The sequence below is a fragment of the Mesoplodon densirostris genome, chromosome 7 (assembly GCF_025265405.1).
Source record: "Mesoplodon densirostris isolate mMesDen1 chromosome 7, mMesDen1 primary haplotype, whole genome shotgun sequence".
NCBI classification, from domain to species: domain Eukaryota; kingdom Metazoa; phylum Chordata; class Mammalia; order Artiodactyla; family Ziphiidae; genus Mesoplodon; species Mesoplodon densirostris.
In genome coordinates this window covers 111,355,179-111,375,839 of record NC_082667.1, presented here as the reverse complement: position 1 = coordinate 111,375,839, position 20,661 = coordinate 111,355,179, and the positions used below count along the sequence as shown (strand labels likewise).

At 53.5% G+C, this 20,661-nt stretch overlaps 1 protein-coding gene across 1 annotated transcript; it reads left to right on the top strand.

Annotated features, from left to right (window-relative positions):
- Positions 1-1,690: 1,690 nt before the first annotated feature.
- On the top strand, positions 1,691-18,571 carry SCN4B (sodium voltage-gated channel beta subunit 4). Its single transcript, XM_060103130.1, has 5 exons — positions 1,691-2,127; positions 9,792-9,964; positions 10,928-11,156; positions 12,878-13,007; positions 17,620-18,571. The coding sequence occupies exons 1-5, from the start codon at positions 2,067-2,069 to the stop codon at positions 17,711-17,713; spliced, it is 687 nt and encodes a 228-aa protein (XP_059959113.1). The 5' UTR covers positions 1,691-2,066; the 3' UTR covers positions 17,714-18,571.
- Positions 18,572-20,661: the final 2,090 nt, after the last annotated feature.

Genomic DNA, 20,661 nt, shown 5'->3' with positions numbered 1-20,661 from the left:
GAATTTTCCTCAGTCTTAATTTTAAGACCAGGCCCAAAAGCCATTCCCTGGTCCACTCTTCCCTGGTCTTGCTGGGACAGGGTCTCTCATGCACGCCTGGGAACCCTCCACCTGCATGTCAAGTTCCATCCGCTTCCCACCCTCTGTAAACAGCTGCCCTTTGCCCACTCCCTAGGCCTGTGAGTGCACATCTGGCATGGGCAACTCCTGAGAGGATTGACCCGGGGAAGAGGCCTGCTTGGAATCGGGTCGTGTGAACAGGGAATTCCAGGGTCCCAGATGTTCGGAGCATGGTCTAGAAGAGGAGGTGGATAGACTACCCTCCCTTCTGTCCCAGGAACCACTTTTCCGGTGAGGAGGCGTAGGGCCAGAGGAGGGCCAGAGTGAGGCCCTCCAAACTCAGGAGCCCAGGGCTGAGGCCCCTGTTGCCCAGGTCTAAGGGTGGCATTGCTCTTAACAATTGCATGAGGTGAATATCGTCACTTTCACCATATTACAGAGGAAGCTGCTGCAGAAGATTGCATAACTTGCTCAAGGTCATACGACAATAAACGCTGGAGCTGGGACTTGATTCCCCAGTGCCTAACTCCAGAGCCCCTATACCACTGTCACAGCTATACTGAGCAAGCCTCTCTCCTGGAAAAAAAAAGAGACATTCAGCATTTCCAGTAAGACCTCAAGGGGTCCATGATCTCTGAAGCCCCCCAGGGACCCCAGGTTAAGAAGGTGGGCGGTGCGGGGGCAGTAGCAGAGGTCAGGCCATGAAGTGGGAGTAGGTTTCCAGGTCTGAACCAGGCTCCAGACAGGCAAAGGTTGGAGGGTCAGGACCTCAGACAGGCCCTGTGGTGGCGGGAGGGGGCTGGGATGGCCGGGAAGGGGCTGCTGAGGAGGATAGCAGACATGAGTCACTAAACCACCCCAAGTAGCACTAGTCACTTGTAACTCAAGAGGGTCTGGGAAAAAGCCCTCTGACCTGGCTGTGACCCCCCAGGCCCGGACGCCTGCCCTGGGCTCCTCGACCCCCACCCCAAAAGGGAGGCGAGGCCAAGGGAGTCTTCCAGGATTCTGAAGGACTCAGGACACCCTTGGAGGGGGGTAAAAGGGGAGGGTCTGAGGGGGGTGGCCTAGGTGGGAGAAATGAGAAATAGGGGTACCGCGGGAGGGTGAAGCGGGGCTTGGACCCCATCGGTGATATCTGGCCGATTCCCTAACCAGGAGCATCATGATTTTCGAGGAGTCCATGAAGCAGTGGGAGAGGATGGTGGGCGGTGACGGGGGCAGTTTACAGTTGGAAGCCGGGTTCCCGGGACCCTGCACAGCGGGGCTCCGCGAGGCTGTACACTCGCGGGTCGGCGGCCGCGGCGGGCAAGCCCGCACACGCCCGCCGGCTGCTGCAGTGTTGGCTGCGGGCATCCGAGCGGTCCCTTCGCGGCCCCGGGAGAGGGAGCCGCTACCCTACTCGTGTTCCCCAAAGCGGAACATCACAGCCTTCCAACACCCGAAAAGCTCCATCTCTACTCCTCCCCAAACTATCCTCCTAATTGGCAGCTCAGCGCACGGGATGATGCGCGCGGCTGAGGGCGGCCCTGCAGTGCGAAGCCGCAGCCGCCCAGCCCGAGCCGGAGCGGAAGCAGGGGTGGTGGTGGTGGTGGGGGGGGTGGTGGTGGTGGGGGCCGGTACGGCAGGCTCCCGGGGCTCGGGGACCACGAGGCGGGGGCGCCCCGGGCTCCGCGGCGGCCACCGCCCCTCCTGCGGCTGGAGCGCTTCCAAAGCAGAGGAGCAGCGTCGCTCGCCTCTGCACTAGCTCGGAGGTCCTCCTGCTCCGGGTCCTCCTCCTCGGGCCCCTCCTTCTCCTCCCCTTGCCCTCCGCGGCTGCTCCCGCAGCCGGCTCCTCCTCTCCCTCCCTCCCCCTCTTCGCCCTTTCCGCGCCAACTTTCCCGAGCCCCGGCCGGAGGCGCACGGCTCCCCGGCAGCCTCGGGGCCGACTGCAGACCGAGGGCTGCGAGCGGCTGTGACCTGTGTATCCTGTCCCCGCGCCCCTGGTGCGCTCCGCAGAGAACAGCACGATGCCCGGGGCTGGGCACCGAGGTGCAGCCCGGGCGAGATGGCTGGGCACTGGCCTTTTGGGTAAGGCAGCCCCGGCTTGGTTTCTTCTTGCCTCTTCCCCCCACCCTTCCCCCACCGTCCCCCAGAGGAGGAGACACTTAGAAGAGCAGCGCCTTGGACGGGGTGGGCTTTGGAGTGCGGCACAGAATGAGCATCGCGGCCACCGCTTCTTGCCGGACTCGGGCTCGGACTGCTGAGCTCCCTGGGGACCGTGCGCCGTCCCCTGCCCCATCCGGCCAGCCAGCCCCGAGATTAGTTCTTTGCTGTCTGTGGTGCCTTCAGCCTCGGGCTTCTAAAGCTGAATCTTGGGGCCCAGTGTTCGGAGGTTTAAGCGTGCTGGGGGACGGTGTCTTTGCCTTGGGTGTAGGGGATGCCAGGTGGGTTTGCATCCCAACGTGTGATTGTTGGGATGCTGGTTTCTACCTCTGCCCAGAGCCGTTTGCAACTTGGATGCTTGTTGCCCAGGCAGTAGCTTGCACCACTTGGGGGTGGGGGAGCTCCCCTTCCTCCTGGTCCTTTTTCTGTTTGACTCCTCTGCTTTCTACTTCCCCCAGTGCCCATTGCCTTCCCTGCAGACTGGATGGGGTTGAAGGGACTTGGAGGACAGTTCAAGCCCCTATTTATTTATTTATTTATTTATTTATCTATGGCCCGTGCCTGCTTGCGGGATCTTATTTCCCCAACCAGGGATTGAACCAGCACCCTTGGCAGAGAAAGCGTGGAGTCGTAACCACTGGACCGCCAGGGAATTCCCCAAGCCCCCTTTTAGGAAGGATCTTATCTCTCTTCTTAGGTAAAGATTCCATGGGGGTGGGGGGGGGAAACCTGTTTAACCTGCTCCTGGCTCTTCATTTTTGGGATGAGTATGAAGACGGAGGGGGCACATCCAGAGGACACAGAAGGAACAGATTATTATCTATTAATATGCACACGATAGTTTTGAGCATCAAACTCCAACAGATTGGGAGATGATATTTATTAGTCCAGAACGTAATTGCCTTATAAATTATAGCTGGATTTCAATGTAAGCCGACTCCATCTCTGGCACCTGCACCGCTTCCTGTTTATATTTGTCACATTTGGCTTTTGGCAGCTCCCCCCTCATCGGGTCAGGCATACCATGTAGGCATTTGGACTGAAAACAGGGAGACAGAAGTCTTTAAGGGCGGTCACTGCTGCTTCTGCAAATGTAATCTGTGTGCAGACTTGGCACCTGGTGGAGGAGGGGGGATAGAGTATGTCTTGTACTCAGAAGCCACTGATTTTATTACATGCCCACAGCTGGATAGAAGTCACTGGTGTTCTCTCTTGTACTTTAGGCACAGATGTGCTGGTTTCACAGTGACCCTAGGAAGTGGGCCTCTGTGAGGACTGAGGCTCCTCTTCATGGGCTAGGCACAGTGCCACTCTACACTAGCTGCCCCTAACCCCATCCCTGATCAGCCCGAGTTCCCACTGTGGCCATGGCCATTTTATCCTCAACTGCGAAGTTGAGGATAAATTGGGTGCCAGTCCCTTCCTAAGCATGTAACTGGTAATGTATGTGTCCTACCCACCCCTTCCTGTTCCCTGATTTGCTTAATTACTGTGATCTCTGTGTAATTATCACTTGTGAGGGTGCTATGTTGCCCCACCCTCTTTCCCTTGGTATGTATTTATTAAGGGCTTGTTTAATGAGAAGGCAATTAAGGAGAGGGTGCTGAGTCCCACTCAGAGGAAGGAAAAGGAAAGGGTAAGTAAGGAGTTCATGGAGAAGAGGATGGGAAAGGGGGGAAATGGAGAAAGGCCCCAGGTTTGAATCTGCAACCGGGGATTTGTTCTTCTTCTGGAGATGCAGGCCTGTGGGGTCTCCCAAGCCCTAATGCCTGCCGTGGCTGGTGGGACCAGCATGCTAGGTAGACCCCAGGTACAGATCCTCCCACTTTGCCCTGTTGCTGTGGGTGTAGGGCTCTCTGCGTAAGCCACGGGCTGGCTGCACCAACGCACCCGTTCCGTGGCCTGCAAGAGGAGGGATGGACACTCTGCTTGGACTTGTTTGCAAAGCTGGTTTTGTTGAGCATCCAGTGTTGTCGCAAAGGCATGTTTCTATCCCTGCAAAGCCCCTGGGTGTGGGCCGGAAGGAGGCAGTTTGCCTAGGGAGAGGGAGCTGAAATCTTTCCTCTGTCTCTGGGCCCAGGGTCCTTCCTGGCTCAGCCTTGCCCCCCACCCCCCACCACGGCCCCCAGGGCCTGCACCCCAGGAGGGGTCTTGTCCTGCTGACCTCGGCCCACTTTCTGCCTCCCAGCTCTAACTTTGAGCCTGTCTGACTCCCCCGGGGGCCAGAGTGTATCAGCTTCCTTATTAAAGGCAGCTGTGATTCCGCCTGCCCTGCCAGGAGAGCCCTGGGAGCTAAACTTAGAGAGGGCGCCACGCTGCCCCTCGTTCCTCCCTCCACCCCAAGGTGGGTGTCACTGTCCCCGGATGTGGGAAAAGGTGGCAGAATGTTTCCACCTTGGCATTTGCCTTGGAAGGTCTGATGGTAGCCCTGAGATCCCTGCCGGTGTATTTAATGATAACATTTGCATGTACCAAACACATTTTTACTTTAAATGGGAGGCCTGAGCCAATCCTTAGACAAAACCGCAGTACCCAGATGATATAGGAGGGGGCTGATCAGTAAATAGCAAAGAAAATGGCTGCTCTGAGAGTGGCTCAGTGGTTAGGGTCTTTCAGTGAGCAAAGGCAAGGCTTAGGGGCTTAGGATGGAATTCCACAAGATCATGAGTAGGAGGACTTGTTCTTCAATCCCATGATGCCAGAAAGAGGCCCTCGGTCTGAAACACACACAAGAAATTCTAAAGAGTTTAGTTTGGGACAAAGCAAAGGAAGTCCTTCTTTATCTAAGGAAATAACCACATGGAAATAATTACCTCCAAGAAGTAATACAAGGTGAAAGTATAAAACAGCGTGTGAATGGCCTGCAGGTATTGTTGACTGACACTGGTCATTAAGTTGGGGTGCCTTGGTTACATCTAGACCTGTGACGGGGGCCAGCTCTGTCCCTCTCCCTCCCTTTAAACACTATCCTTCTCTACCTGCAGAGTGCCCAGGCCAGAGGATGGACTCACTGAAGCCCTTCTTGTGTGGTTTTTTTTTGGGGGGGTACGCGGGCCTCTCACTGCTGTGGCCTCTCCCGTTGCGGAGCACAGGCTCCGGACGCGCAGGCTCAGCGGCCACGGCTCACGGGCCCAGCCGCTCCGCGGCATGTGGGATCTTCCCGGACCGGGGCACGAACCCGTGTCCCCTGCATCGGCAGGCGGACTCCCAACCACCGCGCCACCAGGGAAGCCCCCTTCTTGTGTTTTATAAGCTCATGTTTTAGCTTTATACCAAGCTCAGAAGGTAGGAAGGACAGCCATCCCTGGTTTGGGACCGTGGTACCTCTGACTTTCTCAAGGTCAGCGGGCAGATTGGGGCCTGCCTGTGTCTGCTGACCCATCCCCCCTGGCTCGGTCATCCCGCTGAAGTACCTCTCGGGGTCCTCTAGTGGATTTATACCTGCCCCTGCTCCCTCCTCTTTCCCTAGCTCAGGCTCACAGGGGAGAAGGTACCAGAGGCAGGCCCCTGGGCTCTCCCGTGCACGAGTCTCCCAGACACAGCCGGCAGGACTTTTGCCTGCTGGGAGGGAGTGCTGTGGAGAAGCCAGGCTTGCTCGGCCTCTCTGATGCCTTAACTCGGGCAGGGCTCTGAACTTCTCCTCCGTGGAAACATGCCTTTCCTTTGTCCCTTCCAGGCTACGATGGAAATGGTAATGCTTCACTCTGGGAGTCAGGGAGTTCCGAGTGTATTAGAGTTAAGTCATCCACATAGGCACACACTAATCAGGCAGAAATGTGCACTGTCATCAGCCAGACCTTAAAGAAATACTTTTCTCCTCTGTTCTGGACTTTTTTTTTTTCTCCTTTTTTTTTTTTTTTTTTTTTTTTGCTTCTATTTAAAGCAGTCGAATAATTTCACTTTTGATGTGTATCTTTGGTGCTCTTGGATAGCCCATTCTGGCTGAGGTTGGGGAGAGGGATTTGGCCCCTGACTTGCATTCCCCGCCACCTTCCCCAGGATCCCGAACACTGGAACTGGAGGCTGGCGGTGTGGTGATCCTTGGAGCATGTGCTCAGGCCCCAAGGGAGCACTGTAGCCATCAGGAAGCTGCCTTCTCCCGAGAGCTTCCCTGTCACAGCTCTGCACTCTCTTCCTTGGTTTGCGGGGGCGGTAGGGGGTGAGAAGCAAAGCTGGGATCTCCGATCAGAAGGCCATCTTCTAGGCTGGAGGGTGGAATCTCATGTCTGGCTCCCGTCCCTAGACCTCTGGGGCAGGGGGTTGGGGAAGGGGAGAGATAAAAAGAAAACCAAGAGTGCTAAGGAGAGCTTGGCCCTGACAGCATTGTTCTCTTGGAGAGGCACCGTCACAAAGGGGTGGACAGCAGAGTGCCGTCTGTACACTGCTTATTCCACTCACCAGTTGTGTGGCCTTGAGCAGGTTAACCTCTCTCAGCCTCTTTTCTTCATTTTGTATATTGGGGATAAAAATAATAACTAACTACCTCATAGGATTATTATGAGGATTAAATGGGACAGTGCATGTAAAATGCCTGTCCTATTTTATAATAGGTGCTCAATTCAGATTCACCGTTTATTATGCGGCCCTGGGCAAGTGACTTAACCTCTCTGAGCCTCAGTTTCATTGCCTGTAAAATAAGAAAAATGATACCTACCTTTTGGCATTCTAATAAAACTTGGAGTGAACAGGTAGAAATCCTCTGGCACAGTGGTTCTCTAAGTGTCATCCCTGACCACAGCCTTCCCTGGGACCTTCTTAGAAATGCACATTTCCAGGCTCCGTTCTATGTGCTAGATCAGAAACTCCTCGGCAGAGCTAGCTGTAATTTGCCCTCCAGGTGATTCTGACGCTCTGTGAATCTGAAAGCCACTGCTCTAGAACAATTCCTGGCACAGAGGAGCTGATCAAAGAATGAAGGCTAATTGAAATGACCTCTTGGCACTAATTGGAACCCAGCAGGTGGGCAAACCCTGCTGTTTTAGGATGTAAGGAAGGACTTTCTTGCTTTGGGGCTTTGGGATGCTAGAGATGTCTCTGTTTTTTTGACCTTAGGTAAGTCACCTAACCTCTCTATGCTCAGTTGCCATGTCTGTAATAGGGAGGTATTACAGTACACCACTCATAGCGTGGATGTGAAGGTTAAATATGCCTGGCACACAGTAATTGCTGAGTAAATATCAGCAGTTGCTGACAGTGGCAGGGGATCCTGGACACGGGGTGTTATTTCTGAGCTTCGTGGTAAGAGCAGGCCACTTTGCCTTCAGAAGTGAAGTGGACCTGAAGAAGCTGAGGAGGGGCCCCGAGAGCAGAGTTGGGCTGCCAGCTCTCCTTGGAGCTCCTCTTATTTATTTATTTATTTGGCTTCGCGCAGCATGTGTGATCTTAGCTCCCCACCGCCGGGAACTCCCCCTCCCCTATTTAAAAAGCATTGCCCAGGTGGTACCAGGCATCATTATCTCATGTGGACAAAACAAGAGGAAGCTGGTTTATGATGTTCCATGAGGGAATTAAGTTTGACAAAAGAGGTCCTTCCATGAGAGTGAGAATGGGAGAAAGAGCAAGGTTGGCGGCCTTTAAAACAAAGACTGACCCTGGCTGTCTTGGGAACCAGGGCAGTTCTGGGAATTGCCTTTAGAGCTGGGAGCTGACCTGGCCTGAGAAGGTTTCTCAAGTGGCTCGGCCACTAAAGCCAGTCAGTTCAGCCAAGTTTCCTCCCATTTTAGGTCTTTGTTGTCCTGTCTCTAAAATCAGGCAGTGGCAACTTAGTGTCTGTAACATGGATCAGTCTGGATCCTTTAGCTCTTACACCCTGGGAGCCCTAGGCTGGAGGTCCAAGTAGTTGAGAGAAATTACAGTCTGGGAAGAGATGCCGGGGAAACTTTGGCATAGGAGTTGGTGCAGCCAGATGGATGCTCTCAACTGCCCACTAGCCCTGGGGTCAGACCCCAGTTCACATTTCAACTGCCTCTAGAAGTTGTATGACTTTGGCCAAGGCACAAGGCACTTTGCTCTTCTGAGCCTCATTTTTCCCACCTGTAAAATGTGATTAATAAGACCACCTTACAGGTGTGAGGAGAGGGTGATATGAGATTACTCACACATAGCCTTAGCAAGCATCCCGGCCCAGGGAAAGGTCATTATTCTCAGGGTCACTGGAAACCTGAGAAGGACTCCCTCTGAGTCCTCACCCAGGGTGAGCCTGGGTGCCTGCTTCATCTAGGGGCAAGGAGAGCTACTCTCTGATTCTGACACCCCTCTTCCCCATGACCTTGAGGTACGGTGGACTGTCCTCAAGGACTTTGTAGGACAGGAGGACCAGGCTTCCTTACAAGAACTCATGAGGCAGGGCCCGGAGGCCACGAGTGGAAATTCGCGATTGCCACCTGCTCAAGCGGCAGGGGTGGTATTGATGCGAGGGTGTGGGAAAGAAGCAGGGGCGCGGGTGTGGGGCTCGGGGGATGTTCCCAGGACAAGAGGCCGCAGTGGGGCTGAGGGGAGTCGGGGGCAGGATGGGCCACTTCGGGTCACGAGGGGACGGAGTGTGCAGCGCCCTCTCCAGGCACCCCGCTTGCGTGCACCTGGTTGCCCGCAGTCGGCCTCCACAAAGGGTCTTCCGCCCTCACTTTCTCTGCGTTATTGCCTTACCCGCTCGGTTCTCGCTGCTGCTGACCGATGCCCAGACGTGCTCTGTTCCACCCCACCCCTCCGGATGCCATCCCGGTCCGCCCTGTCTCCCTTCTCTTCTCGGGGTCCCTCTCGGTGGTTCAGCAACGTCCAGCGCGAGGCGCCCCTCTGCCTCTCCGCCCCTTGGGGCCGGTGGGAGCCGCCAGGGTCGGTGATGAGTGGCTGCTGGGCCGTGTCCAGGGACCGCGATTGCCATTTTCCTCTTCTTCACTTCACGAGACCTCCTCAGCCTCCCAATACCCCACCCCCAATCCCGAAAACGTAACGGGGGTGCCGCGCACAGCCCTCGGGGAAATTCCCAGCGCGAACGGGAGGCGCGGGTCCTGCCTTTGGGGGCGATGCAGGAAGAGCATCCGCAGGTTAGGGGGCGCGGACTCGCGGCACGGAGGCAGGGGCCTGGTTTTCCTGGGTTGGGGTGACTCCTGGTGGTCACTTAGAATGCCCCAAGGGCTGCTAACTGGCTCGGAAGTCCATCCAGCTCAGGCCAAGCGGGAGAATGAATCGCGGCGGTGGCCCAGGCAGTGTACGTTGAAGTAAAGAGAACCATCTTCTTGATATTGACACCAAGGGTGATAGACACCTCCCTGCCTGCCCAAGCCACTCCACCCTGTCCGAGAGGTCCCTTCCAGGCCTCCAGCCTGGAGGTTCCGATGGTTTTTTTTTTTTTTTTTTTTTCCGGTACGCGGGCCTCTCACTGCTGTGGCCTCTCCCGTTGCGGAGCACAGGCTCCGGACGCGCAGGCTCGGCGGCCATGGCTCACGGGCCCAGCCGCTCCGCGGCATGTGGGATCTTCCAGTACCCGGGCACGAACCCGTGTCCCCTGCATCGGCAGGCGGACTCTCAACCACTGCGCCACCAGGGAAGCCCCCGACGGGGTTTTAAGGAAGGTGGTGCCCCTCACACAGGTCTCTTCCTGGTCCCTGTGTCCCTGTCGCTGGAGGTATCTGTGGGCAAGGCCACCACCATCTACGCCGTCAATGGCACGGAGATCCTGCTGCCCTGCACCTTCACCAGCTGCTTTGGCTTCGAGAACCTGCGCTTCTGGTGGTCCTACAACAGCAGTGATACATTCAAGATTGTAAGTAGGCGGGGAGGGGACAGGACAGTTCAGATCCTCCTCCATTCCTTGTCGCCTCACCCCTGCCTCCCATCCCAGGCTCTGGTCATTTCTGGACTGACCCCACGGTGATGGTCCCCAGGACCTTTTGTCACCTTTTCTCCCAGTATTCTTTTCGGAGCCTGTCTAGAAGGATCTAAGTGGGAAGGATGCTTAGATTGTGTTGCCAGAATTTGGGGTCTGTTGGAATTCTTGGCTAGAGTCCTCTGTCTGGTCTGAAGAAATACCTGAAACGTGGTTAGCTTGTGCAAAAATTAATACTTTAATATAAAAAACAGGAGAGACAAGACCTTTGGAAGACTTGGAGAGGGGGAATGAGAAGAGTCCAAATCAGAGGAGGGCTGGGGAACAGGCCTTGGAAGGATGGGAGGGCAAGCTGGAGAAGAGAAGGGGCCAGGGCTGTGGCCACGGGTGGGGATGGAGCAGCCAGCAGGTGTTTATTGAGTACTCACTCTGCAATGTAGTAGGGGACCAGAAGTCACAAGACACCAACTCTGGATGTAATTAAACGCTGAATTCAGAGGGTACCAATGCACAGTGCTGTGGGATTGATCCATGTCCTGATGGAGGGTCAGAATTCAGGCAGATGGGATGTGGCGTCAGCAGAGGCTGGGGGGAGTGACAGAGGGAAACGAGTGTGGTATTTGCAGGATTCGTTACTTAAAAGGCTTTTACGAAGAGAACAGTAAAAGCATGCTACATTCTAGGGAGACCTTAATAACAGAAAGTGGGTTTAGCCTGAAGCCAGTATAATCCAGGTTAGACAGGCAGAGCTATCGATACTGGAAGGAAACCACCGGGGGAGGGCTCTTCCTGGACCTGGGCAGGGAGATACCCAAGGAGTGGGCTGGAGTGATGTCATGACTCTTGAAAGGACCTTGATTCTTTCTTGGCTGCCTCCTTGCTCCCCTCTTCCCCCCACAGCTCATAGATGGGATTGTGAAGAATGAGAAGTCAGACCCCAAGGTGAAGTTGAAAGATGAGGACCGCATCACTCTGGAGGGCTCTGTGAAGGAGAAAGTGAACAATATTTCCATTCTGCTGAGGAACCTGGAGTTCAGCGACACGGGCAAATACACCTGCCACGTGAAGAACCCCAAGGAGAATTATCTTCAGCACCAGGCCACCATCTTCCTCCAAGTGGTTGATAAACGTATGCAGTGAGGGCTGGGACAAGGGCAGTAAAGTTGGAAGGACGGGGGTGGGGGTGGGTACCCAATTCAGTGTAATGGTGAAATGGACCACGTTGGTGTTTTCTTTCATTTTATGCTGTCAAGAACTACTGGAGTTACATCTGGAAGCTTGAATAACTTAGCTTGAATACTTATTCTGCCCCTGAATAGCTTGTGATATACACTTAGGCCTTCTGAGCCTTGTTTTCCTCATCTGTAAAATCTGCATTTGCTTAGGGTTGTTGTGAGAGTTACAGAAGCTACATGGAAGTGTTTCGTAAAGTTCTCTGTATGTGCTGATTATTACTACTCTTGTGTATTCTGTTAGCGACAGCCGATTGGACGCCAGGCATCAAACCAAAGAGTGTTATGAATGATACACAGTGTTCTTTCTCGAGGAATTGACAGGTCAGGGTAGGACAGAAGACAGGTAAACACATAATTGAAACAGGGGCAAAGCATGTAGAGGCACAGGTAACAGATTGATAAGAATGATCTCTCCCTCTGGAGCTTAAGTCCCAGTTGGTGGGGTTTCAGTCTGACACAGGTGAAACAGACAACGAGGAAGCATGTGATGAGGATGTCACATGATCCCAGACACTGGAGGTGTTTAGGGAAAGGGCTGGAGGACTTAGGCTGGGTGGGCATCTTCGAGGGGGTAGCTTGGAAGGCTAGGGAGGTGCAGAAACAGAGAAAAAGGAGGGAAATCTGCTTAAGGATCCTGATCGTGCTGTGTTTCTTGTGTGCCTGAGGGTCCACTGCTCCCTAGATGGTGTGGAATTTCTACAGAGGAGATGCTCATGATTCTGGAATTTTTTTATTTTTATTTTATTTTAATTTTTTTTGCGGTATGCGGGCCTCTCACTGTTGTAGCCTCTCCCGTTGCGGAGCACAGGCTCCCGACATGCAGGCTCAGCGGCCATGGCTCACGGGCCCAGCCGCTCCGCGGCATGTGGGATCTTCCCGGACTGGGGCACGAACCCGTGTCCCCTGCATTGGCAGGCAGACTCTCAACCACTGCGCCACCAGGGAAGCCCTGGAATTTTTGAAGTTAGGGCCATTAGAATTCTCAGGTGGATTGGATATGGGGGTTTGAAAAAAGAGAGGAGTCAAGGATGACTCCAAGGATTTGGGCCAGAGCAATTAGAAGGATGGAGTTTTCTCAGCAGAGATGGGGGAGACTGTGGGTGAAGAAGGTTTGGGAAGTCAGGGGTTCAGTTTTCAGTTGAGGGAACTGAGGCTAGAAGAGTTAAGTGACCAGTTCTAGGTTACCACCTAGTAAGTGACCATGGAATCCTATAGTTGAAATCCAGACTACCTGGCTCCAGTGTCTTCTGATCACATAAAAGATGTCACAGGGAGATTCTCAACTTTTTCTGCATGGGCAAAGGAGACCTAGAAAGAGGCAATGAAAGTCTCATGTTTGAGGGTCAAGTCAAACCTGGGTGCTGTGGTCCCTGAGTCTGAGTTATTCCAGAACTTGTGTGGGTGTCTGCGGGAGGCCGTGTGTGCAGAGTGTCGGGGGAGAGGGCCGTCTTCCTGTTATGCCTTAGCCTGATGCCATATTCTAGCTTCTCCTGCTTCCTGCCTGAGGTGGGCATGTCGCAGATGCCCAGGTTGGAGGCTCTGGAGCTGCTGGGCTGCCATGGTGACTCCTGCTCCCCTTTTCCACCCCCCTTCTCTCCCTGCTCTGGCCATGAAGTGGAGGAAGTGGACAACACAGTGACACTCATCATCCTGGCCGTTGTGGGCGGGGTCATTGGGCTCCTCATCTTCATCCTGCTGGTTAAGAAGTTAATCGCCTTCATTATCAAGAAGACTCAGGAGAAGAAGTGAGTTGACTCCTGTCCTCCCACCAGCCCACCACCCACTCTCATATTATGGGTGTTCCCAGCATCTTCTCTTCCACCACCATGTACCCCATCTGCCTTCATCCTTCTGCCTATCTCCTAATCCCATCCTCTCTTCCTAATTCTCCCACTCTCTTTCCTATCCCTGCCACCCTCCTCCCATCTTCCAGCCCCATTCCTAATCTCACTTCCTTTTCCCCATCCTCCCAGTAGGTGTTTGTTGAATACACTGACTTCACTGAGAACATAAATACAACCCACTTGCTCTTCCTCATTCCCCTGTCTTCCTGCCCATCCCGTTAGCCTCTCTCTATTTGTACCACCTAAATCTAAAGTCCTACCAAAGGCTTTAAGATGCCTTTTTTTTTTTTTTCCAGATCAGGGAAAATATAAGATTCCATGTACAGCAGCTCTAAAATGGGAAGATCCTTCTAGGGTGATAGGAGTCTCTTATTGTGAAATTCTGAAAATCCTAATGAGGGAGATAAAAAGTCTGAAAAGGCTGATAGGGCCGTCTAGGAAGCCCTAGGATAAATTCAGGTATAAATCAGATATCTGTAAGAGGAAGGGGAGGAAAGATGGGGAGGTACAAAGGGTGCGACCCAGACCCAGAATTGCCGGAACAGGCAGGCTCCAAAATTGAATATTGCAAAACCAGAGCAGGCAAAATGCATTTGAAAGTTGTGTTCTTGGCAAGAAAGATGAGATGAGGCAGGCCTGCCATTGGAGCAGAAAGGGTGAGAGTAACAAGGAGAGAAAGAGAGAAGGCGGAGATGCTCTGTTGGTGTTGGCTTCATTCTGCTCTGTTGAGAAGAAAGAATTAGGCTTGAAAGGGCAGAAATGCCACTGGTAAGAAGGGAAGGCAGCTGAAGGCAGGGAGGGACTTTAGAGAACGGCAGAGGGGAGGGGAGCAGGGAGGAACTGGTTGAGATGATGAACTCTTGGGTTGTCTGCCTGTATCGTGGCCAAAGGCTGGGAGGGTTTTGGAGATCTGAAGAGGGCCCAGGAGCATGGAGCTGGACCAAATTGTGTTTTCAACAATCAGTCTGACTATTGATGGCGAGCTAATTTGGAGAACACATTATTCAACATATGGTTTAAAAGCACTTAGAAAGGAAAACAGTGATCCTTGGGAACCACCACAAGTTCATCAAAAACAAGGCAGGCTAACATTTTCTTGCTAGCACACAGCTGCATCAGGAGGATGCTATAGATAGTAATACTTCCTGTCATTCACCGCATGCCTACCATGTGTTAGGTACTCCACCAGGCATTTTTTTTTTTTTTTTTTTTTTTTTTTTTTGAGGTACGCGGGCCTCTCACTGCTGTGGCCTCTCCCGTTGCGGAGCGCAGGACACGCAGGCTCAGTGCCATGGCTCACAGGCCCAGCCGCGGCATGTGGGATCTTCCCGGACCGGGGCACGAACCCATGTCCCCTGCATCGGCAGGCAGACTCTCAACCACTGCGCCACCAGGGAAGCCCTCACCAGGCGTTTTTAAAATAAAATATGTACAATTTTATTTTGAAGTTGAGCAAAGTGAGGTTCAGAGTGGTTTAGTGACTTGCCTAAGGCTAATAAGTGATAGAGTTGGGATTTGAATCCTGACTTGTTTGCTTTGAAGCTTCAACCGTTGCCACCACACCCTACTGATTCCTGGGGTGGATCTAGAGTTCAGTCAGTCGTTCTTTCATTCGGTGGCTCTTTTTGAGGTGCTGTGTGCAAGGTACTGTGCCAGGTGCTGCAGGAAATTCTGGAAGGAATGAGATTCTGTAAAGAAGACATGTACGCAGATCCTCGTAACGTGAGGCAGAGGGGTTAGGGCCGGTGTAGAGGTGTGAGAGAATGCCGCAGGGGTTCAGGAGAGGGTGGAATACTAGGGAAGGATTTCTGGCCAAAGAGACATTTGTGGTCAGTCTTGCAAGATGGTTATGATTTAAGCCCTGGGGAGGGTAAAGAGAAGGGTATTCCGGGTGGGGAACACTGAGAGCAAAGACAGAGAGTCTGGGAAACAAGCATGTTCTGGAGAACAAAGCATTTATTGTTGTTGTTGTTGAGAGAGTGGGGGGGGGGCGTGACAGGGAGGAAGGGGAGGAAAAACCTGTGAAGGGGGTTGGGACAGACCCTTGAGCAGCTGGGAGTCCAGGCTGAGACTGGCTTTCCTCTGACTGCAGGGGAGCTGGGGAGGGCTTGCAGGGCCTGGCTCCATCAGAGGACCCGGAAGAAAGGGTCTGGCCTCGGTGGGCACAGGGACTGGGTGGGGAGGTGGGAGACAGGCCACAGGGAAGCCCGAGGAGGTTCTCTGAGCAGCGAGGAAAGCCTGCATAACAGCAGAGATGTGGCTTCTTCCTGAGAAGAAGGGAGGTGTGGGGCAGCATCTCATGATCAGTTCTGGGCTTTCACATGTGGGTGCAGTTCCCTCTGCCTGGAGTGTCTCCTCCCTCTTTTCCTGCTCGTCTTTCTTGGTCTCAGCTTAAAGGACACTTCCAAAGAGCCTTCCCTGACCCTAGAAGGAGCCTTCCTAGGTTGAGTCCCTCCTGGTATGCCCCCCATCCTATCATTTACCACATTGTATTGCAATTACCTGTGTAATAGCATGTCCCCTGGAAGACTGCAAGTTTTTGGAGAGCAGGCACCATGTCAATTGGGCACCCTTCTAGCCTGATACAGTGCCTGGTAGCCAGTAGGGTCTTAGTAAAGAAATATGGATGGTTAGGTGGATAGGAATTGGCCAGGTTGACTATACCTTAGGTATAGAGATAGATAGATAGATAGGTAGATGATAGATAGACCCATCTGAATAGAGGTCTTTATAGTGGTATGTCATAGGGCTCTGTTCATTGTTATTATGAAGACTTGAACTACACTAGGAGTGATATAAGAAACCTAGCAACTATATTGGATGGAGAACAAAATTGAGATCTAGGAGGATCTTTTTTTTTTTTTTTTTTCGATTGAAGTATAGTTGATTTACAATGTTGTGTTAGTTTTTGGTGTATAGCAAAGTGATTCGGTTATACATACATACATATATATTCTTTTTCAGATTCTCTTCTATTATGGTTTATTACAAGATAGCATAGTTCCCTGTGCTATACAGTAGGACCTTGTGGTTTATCTATTTTATATATAGTAGTTTGTATCTGCTAATCTCAAACTCCTAATTTATCTCTCCCCCTTTGGTAACCATAAGTTTTTTTTTTCTATGCCTGTGAGTCTGTTTCTGTTTTGTAAATAAGTTCATTTGTATCCTATTTTAGATTCCACATATAAGTGATATCATATGGTATTTGTCTTTCTCTGTCTGACTTACTTCACTTAGTATGATAATCTCTAGGTCCATCCATGTTGCTGCAAATGGCATTATTTCATTCTTTTTTACGGCTGAGTAATATTCCATTGTATACATGTACCACATCTTCTTTATCCATTCATCTATGGATGGACATTTGGGTTGCTTCCATGTCTTGGCTATTGTAAATAGTGCTGCTATGAACATTGGGGTGCATGTATCTTTTCAAATTAGAGTTTTCTCCAGATATATGCCCAGGAGTAGGATTGCTGGATGATATGGCAACTCTATTTTTAGTTAAAAAAAACTAAACCTACGTACTGTTTTCCATAGTGACTGCACCAATTTACATTCCCACCAGCAGTGTAGGAGGGTTACCTTTTCTGGATCTAGGAGGATCTTAAGAGGCTGGAGCTATGGACTAAATCTTGCAGATGAAATTGATGAGTCCTTCAATTTCAATTAAACATTCAATTAAAATGTTAAGTCCTTTCTGAAGGCCTCAAACCCAGGTATAGGAGCCCAGGGCGAGGCTAAGATGTAGTTTAGTGACAACAGCAGTGAAAAAGACTTGGAGGTTTTCATGAGCTGAAAGGTGGGAGTGATGTAGCAGTCAGGTCTTCCCTGGGGAGCCCTGTGCAGCCTGGACACTGCTGCTGGGGGGCGTTATACTCAAACTGGAGCATGTCCAGCGCAGGGTGGCCAGGGTGGTGATGCTCCTGGGGGGTGTCTTCCATCTAACCATCTCTCCTTCCGACTGCCTTCTGCCCTGTCCCACCACCCCCTGCTCACACCTGCTGTGCCCCTTCCGTCTCGTTCTTCTACCTCTGGTCACAGTGAGCTTCAGGAGGAAGGGCCTGCGGAGCCCTGGCTGAGGAGTGCTTTGCCCTTGGCATACTGCCCGCTGGCCTGTACCCTTCCCTTGAGTTGGCACAGCCAGACAATTGCCCCTCAGCACTGATCCCTAGGAACAGGGCCTGGTACCCTTGCCTTCTGCCACGTTGAGATGACTGGGTGATGCTAGCCTTACTGAGACCGTCCTGTGGGTCAGGCACTGTTCCAAGGGCTCACTGACTCCTCCCAGCAACCCCATGAGGAAGGGACCATCGTTATACCCATTCTATAGATGAGGATATGGAGGCAGAGAGGTTAGGCAACCTGGCTTCTGGCTACCATCGCTCTACAGAAGGCCAGGGAGAGGGTCCAGTGTTGGTCCAGGGCAGCATGGCTCCTCCTCCACAATTTACCCATCACTTGGGTTCCTCCTCTCACCAGCACCCCCCTCTCTCCTCTCTCCTCTCAGGAAGGAGTGCCTCGTGAGTTCGTCAGGGAACGATAATACAGAGAATGGGTTACCTGGCTCCAAGGCGGAAAAGAAAGCACCAACAAAAGTGTGAGCCCTGCTTGGGGCCAAGCAGCCGCCGGGAGCCTCGCTTTCTAATGATGAAACTGATGCCTGAGCCGTGTCCGTGAACCCACGTGCCTGAGACATCTGCTGCTTGGCTCAAACTGTAGTCTTTCCGGGCGGGGAGAAACTGGGGTCCTGTCCAGCCTGCCCCACCCCCTCCCCCGCCAGGGCTCCCCAGGGACAAGGGCTGGCCAAGGGAGGGGCCCTGTGGAAGGTTCAGGAAAGGAAAGGAGGGGCTGGAGCGGTGTGGAGGGCCGGTCCCCCGACACCTGGGTAGATGGTCTCCTTCAGTGTCCCCACCCTGGACAGGGAATGCCTTGGTTTTCCTCCCGATGTCTCTTTGTGAGAGATTTGGGGGGTTGGTGAGGGCTGCCCCAGTAGCTGGGCCCTGAGTGTGGAGGACTAACCCTTCTACGGTGGGAGTGGCCAGAGGACTCTGTACAGGATCCGAGGGTGGGAGGTGCTGGAGGGGTCCTACAGTGAGGGGCTTTGATGGATTCCTGCCGCCCCACGTCCTTCTAGTGAGGAACTCCCCTTTCCCCCCACCCCTGGGTGCCTGCCTGCCTGTCTTGGTTCTGCCCCCAATCCCAGACCCCATGCTGCTCAGTCTCTGAACCCTCCCAGCTAGGGCTGCCACCTCGGTCTTGGGGGGTCCTAGCCCACCTAGTCTGCTGCTCTGATCTCTGGGCCCTGAGGGCTCATGCAGGGGTCCCTCAGGCCTTCCCAGAGCACTGGGGCGCCACCTACACCTTTCCTAGTATTTCTCCTTGGGGGATCAGGGCTGCAGAGGTGGGCCTCTTGGCCACGGAATGCTCACCCCGGCCCTGCCAACGCTGGCTGCCCCCCCCCCCCCCCCCCCCCCCCCCCCCCCCCCCCCGGCATGGCAGGACCGTGGCCACTGCTGGGAACTCCCAGCCAGCTCCGCCCTGCTCCGCTTCCCCTGAAGCAGCAGGTGGCGCCATCTTGCTTGAGGAGTTCCTCCTGTGTTCCTCCAGCTTCTCCCTGCCCAGGGGTGTTCATCTCCGTCCCTGCGTCAAGGCTTGCCTTCACCTCGGGGACCCTGTTGCTTTGGATGAGAGGGCCCTTGGGTTTTCTGCCTGCTTCCTGCTCAGCTGTGCCCCGCTCTCACCCCAGGGTTGGGGAGGTGCAGGGAGAGAGTGCCCACGGTTTTCCTTTGCTTTTCCACGTACTGGTTTGCACACCCCTTGCGTGCGGGGCTAGACTGTGCCTTAGCTCCTGAGTCCTGACTCATGTAGTCCCTCCCCGCTTCAGCCCCTATGGAACAGCCAGCTCTGGTGGGCCCTGGTGAGGGGTCCCGCTGCTCTCACCCAGGGTCAGGCAGGGGACCAGGGAGCTGGAGTTGTGTCGTTAATAGCCCACTGGCCAGCCACTGAGTCTTGGAGGCGTCTGCCAAGTGCTCCCGTGGGCCCCTTACAGGCCATGTCGTGGTATTGTCCCCGTGGGGTTGGGGAAGTGAGGGGGGCCGGGGCTGTGCTCATGGAGGAATCCGCCATCTGCTCCCACCCCCTCACTCTCTTGTTGAATTTCTGACACTCTGTCCTCTGGGCCCCTGGGAGGGATGAGAGGGGAGTAGCCCCCTTTTCCAAAGTGTATGGGGACAGCCTGAGGACTCTCCCTGCCAAAAAGCAGCAGCGAGCATCCCCAAGGGTGCAAGTTGGGAGAGGAGGAACAGGAGTGCCTGCAGGGCGGCCATGGCTATGGCCTGTGACCCTTGCCCAGCCTGAGGGGCTTGCAGGGTCCCACTGAGATCTGCCTCTGTCCCTTGCGGCCTCCTCCACCCATCCTGGGCTCAGGTTCAGATTTTCCTGGCTTTGGGAGCAGACAGACAAGAGCCACCAGTCATTCGGGAAACTTCGTAGGCTGCCTTCACGCAAAACTGCTTGCTTCTTCTTTCCCAGCGTTAGCATTTGGACGGGCAGAGTGTCTTGGGATCCTCTTACTCCCTTGAGAGGAATCCAAGGCGTACAGAGTGGGGGAGAGGAAGAGCATCATAGGCGGGTCATGCACATTCTCTGGGCTCAGCTTTCCCTATCTATAAAATGGGTGTAATAATACCTACCTCACAGGACTGTTGTGAGGCTTGGCAAGTTTTGGTTTAAAAATCTTTTTTTGGCTTGGAAAGGGATCTAGCAGTCCAGGTATCATAATTGGAGGGATTGTTCCAAGTCTGTCCTGTCCTCATCTCTGTGTCCCATCCCCATAGTTCACACACATACACACACGCACACGCATACGCACAAGTACACACATTCTCTCTCTTCTCTGTTTCTCTCTTCCCACCCCTCCCCCTTGGAATTATTTTAGCCTTTGTAATGTTAGAACCCTGGCTCTGATGCGTAAAGTTTCCTGTCCTTGGCTTTTGTTTGGTGGTTTTCAGTCGAGGTGATTGGGACTGTGGCGGGGACACTTTTGGCGGCCCCAATGCCTGAGGGCTCTACTGGCATTTAGTGAAGGTGAGGGCTAAGAATGCTAAACTCAGTCCCCACAACAAACACTGTCCTGCGCCAAGGCCGGGATTATATCCGTGGAGAAACACTGGCATGAATTTGCCGTAGAAGATGTATGGGCAAAGCCATCTTCCCAGGCAGACCCTCAGCAAGTGCAGGTCTCCAGGGGCTGGTGAGGGTGTTTTCAGGGCCTGTGGGCTAGAGAGAGCCATTCACAAAGTTGAACTTGGGAGCCCTGGACACATGCAGCTATGCTGACAGTAAGGTCAGGAGACCGTAGACGAAGTGTTTCCTATAGCTCCCCGTCCTTGACCCTGCATAGGACCTGAGCATTCCAGGCCTTGGCATTCTCCTGGTGCAGGAATTGAGCAGAAGACAGCCAGAAGGAACCTGGGGTGCTGGAGAGGTCTGGGAGAGGGGCCGGTAGAGCTCAGGGAGGGAGTGAGAGCGAGCTCCTGAGATGGGGGCA

Excerpts from the sequence above, each read along its gene's own strand:
- SCN4B (XM_060103130.1), top strand. The coding sequence starts at position 2,067 with ATGCCCGGGGCTGGGCACCGAGGTGCAGCCCGGGCGAGATGGCTGGGC. Across the intron at positions 2,128-9,791 it reads GCTGGGCACTGGCCTTTTGG|GTCTCTTCCTGGTCCCTGTG; the intron begins GTAAGGCAGCCC and ends CCCCTCACACAG. Across the intron at positions 11,157-12,877 it reads CCTCCAAGTGGTTGATAAAC|TGGAGGAAGTGGACAACACA; the intron begins GTATGCAGTGAG and ends CTGGCCATGAAG.